This window comes from Pocillopora verrucosa, chromosome 12 (assembly GCF_036669915.1).
Source record: "Pocillopora verrucosa isolate sample1 chromosome 12, ASM3666991v2, whole genome shotgun sequence".
In the NCBI taxonomy this organism is placed as follows: domain Eukaryota; kingdom Metazoa; phylum Cnidaria; class Anthozoa; order Scleractinia; family Pocilloporidae; genus Pocillopora; species Pocillopora verrucosa.
In genome coordinates this window covers 19,042,779-19,053,439 of record NC_089323.1, presented here as the reverse complement: position 1 = coordinate 19,053,439, position 10,661 = coordinate 19,042,779, and the positions used below count along the sequence as shown (strand labels likewise).

General features: G+C 36.5%; 1 protein-coding gene and 1 pseudogene across 1 annotated transcript; both read left to right on the top strand.

The window, feature by feature from the left end:
* The first annotated feature begins 801 nt into the window (after positions 1-801).
* Positions 802-3,935, top strand: LOC131771517 (carbohydrate sulfotransferase 1-like). Its single transcript, XM_059087323.2, has 2 exons — positions 802-889; positions 2,259-3,935. The coding sequence occupies exon 2, from the start codon at positions 2,290-2,292 to the stop codon at positions 3,445-3,447; it is 1,158 nt and encodes a 385-aa protein (XP_058943306.1). The 5' UTR covers positions 802-889; positions 2,259-2,289; the 3' UTR covers positions 3,448-3,935.
* A 664-nt stretch (positions 3,936-4,599) lies between these two features.
* Positions 4,600-9,571, top strand: LOC131771455 (carbohydrate sulfotransferase 3-like; annotated as a pseudogene).
* Positions 9,572-10,661: the final 1,090 nt, after the last annotated feature.

The window sequence follows — 10,661 nt, the reverse complement described above, 5'->3', positions numbered from 1 at the left end:
AGCGGAAAGAAAACTGGGGTGAACTCGCCAGGTGACACTTTCTATAACTCGCACTCGACTTGTAATGTTGTGACCTCTCTCTCGTATCACTTTCTGTTTGCTCCCAAAGACGGAACACGCAAGAAAGATAATTTGAAATCTAACTCTAACGAATGATAGTGTGGATCTTAAAAGCTCCGAGACCGCTCCACTCTATTCCGTTTTCCAATATCTTTATTGTTCAAATTTCAAAACCATAAATATCCCGATCTTAGATGTCAACACGACCAAAAAAAAAAACCTTCTCCGGCCTGGTAACTATCGGCACTTTCAATTAAAAAAACCGCTAAGTTTTAACCTCGAGCACTCCAAGCTGGTTTCTGCTTATCCTCAACCGAAAAAAAGACTGAATTATCAAAATAGGATAGAATTTAAATAATACTTTAATCGGTATGTTTGGATACAAATTGACGGGCTATACTGTACTAGTGCTCTCACGCACAGTTAAATATGGTAATAAATGAATTACATTTAAAAGCATAACGAATCGTAAATTTTGAACTGGAAGTTAAGGTGACTGGAAGATTCATCTCTTCAGCTTGGATCTGTGAGAGGAAAATCAGAGTTTTAACTTCAAAACTCTTCATCTGTGGAATTTTCCGAAAACATAAATCCTTAAATCCATTACGTTGACTAAGAACAGACAATTCATTGAGAAAAACACATATATCATTACACATGGAGGTTTTAACGACTTATTCGCGTTACTATGGAAGCCTTGGTTTCTTCTCAGACGCTTGTATTATGAGTTTGCCATTTTTTCCAAATTAGTTGAAGTGCTTGAGGGCTGCCTTTCACTTTACTTAACCGGGACAGACTATTAGTGAACGAATACAAGAACTTTGAGAAGGTAATTTAACATTATTTAGCAAAGAAATCTATTGTTAGGATTTTTATTACTATGTACGTTTTAAAAATTTGAACTTGTAATAACTGAACGCAAGTAGGTAATTTTGTCACAGAGTTGTGATGTCACACATGTTAGTTAAGACCAAGGCATTACTACAGCAAGAAAGAAGCAACTTTTAGAAGTGGTTTCCCGGTAAGAAAAACAGATACAAGTTTTCACAATTGTTACAAAAACTTGGCTCATTTGGAAGAGGAAAAGTTAGATTCCATCGTGGAAGGATAATTTATTCAAATGATCACGTCTAGCAATGCCACAAAACTTAAAGAGTATCGCCTAAAAGGCATAATCACCGTTTGGAAAATAGTCGCAGTGTTGACCTTATTGTCAAGGCAATATTATATAATTTATTATAATTTATTCACACGTCGACTGCGACCCGTGTGAAAATATGCTGTTTCAATATCATGTTTTTTAAAGTGACTGAGCGCGCTATTTATGGAAAAATCGCCGGAACAGAGTTATCAGAAGGAAAAAAAGTATTGTCTTTCCTTGGAAACCAAATACTTTATCTGTTTCTCTTATTTTACATATACTATTTTTAAGTCGAACCCCCGGGAATAAAACACCTTAGGGTCTTTTAACTCATAAAATGATAGTCTACAACATCATCAAGTTGGATTGCTGATATCGTGATTGCGGATATTCTTAAATAAGTCAGTCTAACTGAATGGTTAGATCGCTATATTAAATCATTCAGAAGTATGCATTGCTGGCCCAGCTTGTCTGAGACGAAAGAAGACTAAGACAAAAGACAAAAAGGAACGGGGCCAAAATTCAGCCATCTTGACAGGACAAATTTGGTCAATGAAAGGTTGACTACAAGTCCACTAGAATATATCCAGCTACAAAGAGCTGCGCTCAAATGTAAATACTATTACAATACGATTATTACGAAGTCATCATCAGGACAAAATGACAATCAATAAAATTGTACTGGTTTGCAATTAAAATTACAATTAGTTACAGAATAAACAAAAGTTATAAGATGTTGTTCTCAACAGCCTGAGAGTCTCGGCTTCAGTCGTTTAAGGAACCTCGTATTTAACTTAATATAATTCATCCCTTAAATCCTACGAGTGACCAGCATGTACTTTCTCCTCACAGTACTACTGCTGAATTATTCATTAAGATCATGAGAATAAGGGAAACGATCGCCAACCTAAGAAGCTTTGATTGTTAACCAAATTCTTCTTCCTAGTACCAAAGGAAATGTATAGAGAAGAGTATGGAGAAAATGGATACTGATGTTTGGGTGCAAAGGGTTAAAGATTGTTGCCTCAACTTCGCATCTGTTTATTATCATTTTCAGATTCTATTTCTGGTGTTTATAGAGTCAAGGTATGGTGTTAGTTGGCGCGCGTCTTCTGTTCCGCTTCTTGATTGCATTTCTAATGCTCATGGGAGCTATTTCTACATACATGATACTTCAAACTAATCACATGGTAAGCCGGAAAGCGAAAAGTTTTGAAGATCAGCCGATCGTTCTCGACCAACAAGTCGAGGAAGTAGTTAAGATGACGCAGATGGCGTCCGAAATTCCGCCGACGACGAAACCCGACAGAAGACGACGAAGCTTAGTGATTTTCGGTGATGATCGTTCAGGCACGACACTGCTGACGCAAATGTTTAGCAAAGATCCAGATATTTTTGCAGTGTACGAACCGTTGTGGATAACAAGAAAATGGAGTAAAACAGAGTCAGACAGAAATCTGTTAAAGGACGTTACAGAGGTGGTAGGAGCGTTGATGACTTGTAATTTCGTGGAGAACCCAACTGGAATTAAATTTTTGTCCCACACCTACAAAAACTGGGCACCTGGATTATTTGTAAACCCGTTCAAGTCTCAACCGATATGTAACGATCCTGATGCCTGCCCAAACCCCGAAACAATCCCGGATGTGGTACAAAAAGCCTGTTTACAAAATTACAAACACAGTGTCACAAAAGTGGCTATCGTTCGCGTCCCAGAAAGAAAACTCTCCAACATTTTTCAGAAGATAATCGAGGATAATCCAGATACGGTCATCAAATTTTTGCACGTTGTTCGCGATCCAAGAGGAAGCATAAATTCCAGGATCAATTTAGGATGGATACCAGACGTTGAAAAAGCAAAAAATTTTGCTGGTTTGGCTCGGAGCACATGCGAAGGGGTTCTACAAAATGTTCAGTTCGGGGCGAGTCTCCAAGGAAAATTCAAAGACCGTTATATGCTTGTTCGATACAAAGACATCGCGTCTTCTCCCCTTGTGACAGCCATGAATATTTATAAGTTTGCTGGGTTTGAAATATCAGAAAGTATGATCAGATGGCTCATGCAAGCAACGAACCCGAGCAAAGAAATTCTTAAACAAGAAGGGAAACGAGCCTTTTCATCGTTTCGAAATTCCACCGCCAATGTTGAGAAATGGCGACAGGAGTCACCTGTAAGACGGGTTCAAACTATCGAAGAAGAATGCAGTGAGCTGATGGATTTACTGCATCTCGAAAGACTTTCTTAAAAATTTATAAAATTTATTTTATTCAACACTAGTCATCTAATCAGGGTCATAGCCGACTCTTTTGTTAATACTTCGACCACTTAGAGCGACTTTCATTTAAAAAATTTCTCTCTCTACTATCACACCTGAATTACACACTAAGGTCAACAGAAAAAAGGAAATGACCACCAGCTGAAGAGGCTCTTGATAGTTCAACAAATCCTCCTTGTCAGCACCTAAGGAAGTGTATGGAGAACACTTGGGAGAAAATGCACACTGATGTTAGGGTACAAAGTGTTAATCCTGATATCATATCTCCTTCTCGTCTGCCACACACGTCTTGTTTACTTATTATTAGACTAAGGCCATTTTGAAATCATTGGCTATTCGCAGTGCGATTAATCACGAATCTGACCAATATTTTGATGCTGTTAATCGCATCGTTTACCCACCCAAAAAGAATGGAACTCTAAAATAAAACCAAACGAACGAATTAGGTAACAAGACTCTTTTAAATAACCTATCACATCGCAAGAAAATGAAAGACCATTAATAACCATTAGAGGGGATTAAAATGGGTGACTTCAAAACAGTCGAAACCAAGAAATTAAACCCCGCTTTTGAATCGTGAATTTGGTCTCAAATCGTACACCACCGAGTCTATTTTGAAATATGTGTATGCATTTTACATTCATTTATAACGTTATTTGCATGGTGATTTTTGTCTTGTGCACACACTAGCTCTAATTCAGATTTATGGCTAATTTAAAATAAGCGATCTGAGATGTAGCCGAGTTACCCAACATCATAATCCTATGTGATAATTTTTCCAAATATTTCTCTATTGTGTCCGTGAGCTACCCATAAAGTGGATGTCTAAATTACACATTAGAAACGTTTAACTATTCATATATACTGTACAACTGAGATGAAGTCGCGTAACTAAAGAAAACGTCTCAAAATCAAATTAGATGAATTTGCAATCACATTTTTACCAGAAATATATATTAAAATCTATTTTAAAAATGCTCCTCACTTGTAAGGTGAACAGCCGTGTCGGCAACGTCAACAGAGTTACTAGGTAACCCAGATATCGATGCAAAAATGCTGGGTTCTTTTGTCATCTAAGTTTTAATATCTGAAGAGTTAGTTTCATTTAGTTTTCCATTTACCTCCAAGCGGTGAATAGTACTCTTAAAGGTTATGGTCTTTAAACGAATTATCCTTTGGGCTCCCCTTGGGGCCGCGCTAAAATTTTCGTTAAGTAACTGACTTTTACCAAAGGTTTGAACCTGAAGTTTGAGTTTGAACATCAAGGAAAAGTTGGTTTGCTTTACAATGTTTTAATATTAGATGTGAATAGGACTCACAAGAAAACGACAGAGCCCAACACAGAAATATTTACATTCCATATACGAGACTTAACAGATCTTCCTACGAAAGGTAAGCCAACTTTTTCTTTTAAAAAGAACAGTGTTTTTCTTAGGTTGTATATATGGTACAAGCTCCGTAACCAGTTCCTTGAGTTCGAATAAAAACCCATTACGTTTAACTGTGTATCCTATTAAACATAATCAAGGAAATGCAAAAAAAACTAGCTCTCTACATAATCCATGAAGAAAATCATCAAATATACTCAAGTATTATCCACAAAATAGGCAGCAAAAATATCTGTAACACTGAAAATTTAAAAAAAAAATCATACAAAATCACAATAAGTTATGCCATACCTCAGGGTTCTCATTAAGAAATGTTATGGAAGGAGAAAATGTGAAATAACGAGAATATTATCCACTGTGATCTGAGTAAGAAATAGCTCAAAAATACTACAAATGTATTTATTACAAATAAACTAATTAATGTATATTTTTGCCATTATTCATGCAACTTATAATGTGCACCTGAATTATTAATTCCATTACATTGTAATCAACGCGCACGGCACTAATACTAGCCTACTTGTCTCGGCCTCATAATGCATTAATCACCGGAGTGAATATGTGTATTTTGGTCGTTTAATTATTTAAAATCATATTTTGCGCTCACTAATTTAAAATGCTTAAATAAAATTTGTGTTGATAATATATAAGAAAATGAGAGTACAAAAAATATGAGTAGAAATAAGTCAAGTGATTTAAATGAGCTTTTAAATGAAGTAATTAAAGAAACCAAGCTTTTAAAATCAATTTTAAGTGAAATTTATTAAAGTATTAATACACCGAGAAAAAAGGAAAATGTTCTTCCGAGAGGAAATTGAATTAAATAAACAACTGAAAAAAGCCTATTCCTTTACCAAGAAAAAAACCTGTTCTTCTATCAAAACCTTTGTTACAAAACCACTTACTGATGAACAAATAGAAAGAATTGGAAGTAAAAAGAAGAGTCGTTAAGTGATGTTTTGTGTAATTGAAAATACACAAACAATAATATAAAATTAACGATAAAAATTTATGATAAATTCACAGATGCAAAAAACACATTTTACGATAAAGATAACTAATGATAAAAATAAAGATTCATTAAAACTCATTGGAATTGATTCAAAGATATATCATAACTTAATAATACAAGCAATACAAGCATTAAATACTAAAATGCCACCAAGATCAATATAATTACACGAACTTAAATTTATATAAATAAATCCCTAAAAAAGTCTTGTTTGGAAAAACCTTGAAGAATAAAAATGGAATTGAACAAACTGTACGATAACTATCATATTAAAATTACTTTGTTGCAAAAAAAGCATATAAAAATATCGTAAGTAGAAAATTATAGCAGAAGTTATGAGTGTTATATTGGCAGCAGGAGGAATAGTTTCAGCAATTACGACAAAAGGTATTGCTCTATGTATATATTATGACAGAAATACTTTTAATTAAAATAGTTTACGCTTCATTATCACGCATGAAACAAATACATACTTTATTCAAATTGAAAACAAAGCGCGAAAAAAATTACTTGAAAGATTCTCACGCTATCGTTTATAAATAGATTGATGTAAAAAACACTGTAAGAATACGTATATTCACTCCAATTATGAATGCATTATGGACGTGCCGAGGCGTTCTGGGAAGACAACTAGGCTATCGTTGGTGCTGCGCGTGTCGATTAAAATTTAATAACATGACTTTAAATCTATGTGCACGTCATAAGTGGTATAAATAATGGCCAAAATATACATTATTAAGTTTATTTATAATAAATTTCCTATCACAATTAATACTAGTACTACTAATTGGTATAAAAATACCAAATAAAGTTTACACATTAAATAGGACATTAGCGCACTTAAAATACAATAAGAATTACCACTTAAATGTTTAATTTACCGCAGATTTATTAAATATTGAAAAAGGCATTTTTGTAGGTTAAAGTGTAATAATGCACTGGTGCACCCATAATGCATTCATCAATTTGTTTAGTAGTCTCGAGCTCCTTTTGTGGGCGATAATTTTTTTCTTACCCTCATGACCTGATCCCATGTTTGAATCACAAGTGATACTGTAAGGAAGAAATACTTGCTAGTCACTCATAGACGTCAAATTTTCCGATCTCTGATACCTAATAGACATAGTTACCCTGAGGTATTTTGCGCGATAAATACGAATCTTAAGGTGAGTAATTAGGTTAAAAAATACAAGTGAGAATCGGGACATTCCATAGTTTACCACTTGTAAGCGACCAATTTACAACCATGACATGGAAATTACAGTAGTTAACACACTCAGAGCAACATACGCACAAGTTTCATTTTGAACAGCTTTTAACTGGCTCCCAATTGTCTACGATCTTGACAACCTCTTCAGATCTTTTTAAAGTAATCGGTAAGGCTGGTTAATGAAAATTCCTCATACAAAATTAAAAATATATATATATACATGCATATATACATACGCATATATACATACGCATATATATATATATTTATCTGAAGGTTGAACTAATCAATAAGACATAACTCTGTCTAATGATTTTAAAATGTGTCTGATGATCGCGCAAGCGTGAAACTCAGAGTCGCAGAAAAAGTTATGTCTTATTGATTAGTTCAACTTTCAGATATACCACGCTCTGAAAACGCATCGAGCACCATATATATATATTTCCCTTTGTTCTGATTGGCCGTAGCGATTACTTTGGTTTTGGTATAACGACACAATGAGAAAGCGCTCTAAACTAACTTCTTATTGCTATTGCTCTATTTTGCAGCAGAAACACAGACGATGAGGCATTTCCGCTGCGGTGTACGACTACTAATCATAGTGATCACCGGGTTGGCAATTACAACGGTTGCCGTTTTACTGCTTCAAAGCATTCAGCAGATGACGATTGCAGTTCCCGTGGAAACTAGTGAAATCTCCAGATACAAGATTTTATTGACGAAATGACAAGAAGTACTCCGTATGAAGCAACAGCTTTGGAAAAGAAAGATTTGAGGTTTAGTCCTGCGGCAACATATAATACTCTTAATAATTTTCCATTAAATCCCACGTCAACATCGGATTCTTCCGAACGGAGACGAAGTTTGGTCGTCTTCGGGGCAGACCGTTCGGGAACGACTTTTATCAGCCGAATGTTTAGCCAAGACCCTCAGGTATTCATGATCTACGAACCCCTCTGGGTAACGAAAAGGTGGAGGAAAACCGAACCCCATCGAGACTGGTCGAGAAGTGAGCTGGAGGTGATAAATGGAATAATTAGCTGTAACTTTCCAGATTTTCCTATGGCAACACAATTTTTGGCCCACGCGTCACGCAACTGGGCAGCGGCACCGTTCAAAAATCCATTCCAAACAGTAAACTTCTGCAACGTTTCCAAGACTGGTAAGAGCATGTGCCCTAACCTCTATCTCGCGCCTGAATTCGCCAAGGAGGCCTGTGCAACGAAATACAAGCACAGCGTTACTAAAGTAGCCCAGGTTCGTGTGCCTGACCTAATGCTTTCTAGCATCGTACCACAGGTGTTTCTAGAGAACCCGGATACTGACGTCAAAGTCATTCAGATTCTCCGAGATCCGCGCGGAAGCTTGGACTCTAGAATTAAATTAGGCTGGATGCCAAAACACACATCGCCCTCGTTCACTTACCACGTGAAATTTCCATGCAATAAAATCGCACAGAATGTAAAATATGGAAGAAACTTGCCCGAAAAGTATCGTGACAAGATTATGGAAATATATTACCGAGACATAGCAATGTCCCCCGTAAAAACTGCCTTGAAAATCTACCAATTTGCTGGATTTGAGATTTCGGAAGATTTAATTAAATGGATCGTTTTAAAACACCAGCCCAAGCCAAGAAGCTCTTGCCAGAGAATCCTCAAGGGTGTTTTCTTCTGTTCGGAACTCTACGGCAAATATCGAAAAATGGCGCAGGGCCCCGGCAGAACAGAACAGGATAATAGAACGAGAGTGTCATGAACTAATGCAGCTGCTAGGAATCGAGAAGAGATGAAGCATGAAATACAGTATTTACTTCAAGTGATAAGCTGCAAACGTTTGTACTGGTCTTTATTTATCACCGAAGGGGAGGGGGGCAGGGGGGGAAGGGAGGTTAAGAGGATCTTGGTTGTGTAAAGATAAGATTGACCTGATCCCCTACGAGACTCTTTAATTTTCTGAAACCACCCCCCCCAAATTGGCAATCAGTTATCTAGAGTCCCACCCTTTATACTCTGTTGGTGACGACTGATCTCCCCCGTTTCCCCTGAAAATCATATGACCCTCTTCAAAATCCTAACCCCTTCCCCTTCCCCTTCCCCCACTGCGATAAAAAAGGACTGGTCCCTAAGAGAAACATTTGACTGCGAGTCGAAAGCAACTCGGGATTGCATTCATTTTATCTTATTTTCTCGATCACACGCCTTACCCGGATTAAACGCCAGCCTCATGTAAACGTTAAGCGTGAAAAACTGCAACCCCTTAACTCCCAAGATCTGATTGTTAATTCTCCCTTCTGGCTGCAACACATATCCTTGTAAATTGGTGACGAGAATTTGGTGTCAGATCAAGATAACAACTTCCACCTGATTAGTTTGAGTATTCTCGTTTCCTGTTTGCTGGATAATGTATGGATATTGTAGGGAGAAGTTACATGTAAATCACTTCTGGGAGTTTAAAGGTTAAGAAATAAAAGGCCTCAGTGTTTTATCAGGGTCCCAGTCTTTACCAGAAATAGCTGTACTCGATTAAATAGAACTGCTGCGACATACGGCTAGTTTTACTTCATAATCTTAAACATGAAAATTTTTAGGTCTAAATATTTATCCTCGGAGAAGACCCAACGAGAGTTGGTCGCGATTTCTCTGAAACAAGTTTCGAAGAAACACCGGGGAAGTGTAGTCGAGGAAAATCGGTACTTTGGTCAAGAAAACTCGTGTCACTTTTCAACCAATCAGGTGCAAAGCGAAAACTCATCATCAATACGTTACGCTCTCACGCGTTTCAAAGCTTTGAAACTCTTTACGCTGGCCAATTCACATTATCAACTCAGTTGATAAAACCAAAATTATCTTTTTACACTCCCCCACCGATGCAGTACCAAAGTTTCTATAGAAACTTACCCGCCTCTATATATTTCCCAGATTTGCAATGACCTTGCTTCAAAACAATGGTTGGTGAGAGTATTTAGATATGAAAATGATTATCAATTCTCAAGCAAATGAAACTCACTTGCAAAACAAAGGTTTTGCACTAAAGCTTGTTTCATGGTGAGAGCCTTTAGAAGTCGAAAATAACACGTTAGGTATTAAAGAGATGAAAAAAAAGGTTCACTAGTGCTAATGACGTGGGAATACATGCTAAAGGTTGTTTATTCTTAAACGAAAAACTCTTGATATTTGACTAGGCTTCACTGTTCGTTTCGGAGCAGTATTAAAAATAACTTTAACAGACGTCAAAAATTTCTCAGCTTGACGCAACTTACTAGTTTTCTGTTTAATACAAATTAAGGAGTATTGAATGACCTAGAGTACGTAACCAATCACAACGAAGTATTTTTTCCAGACGTAAACAGGTTATGAAACAATACTTTTCGGTAAGTTGTAGTTCCTTAGCACCGACTCCACAGTGTGTCGATGAAAAATAGTTAGAAACGTGGTGTTGGCACTCTATGCAAAGGTAAGTATTTCATCAGAAGACTAGTTTAGTTCAGATGAAGTAACTGTGTTTTAGCTAAAGATATCTTGCGGCGAACCAACTTCCCATATGTAAATGCAGTGAAAACTATTCCAAGAGC

Excerpts from the sequence above, each read along its gene's own strand:
- LOC131771517 (XM_059087323.2), top strand. The coding sequence starts at position 2,290 with ATGGTGTTAGTTGGCGCGCGTCTTCTGTTCCGCTTCTTGATTGCATTT.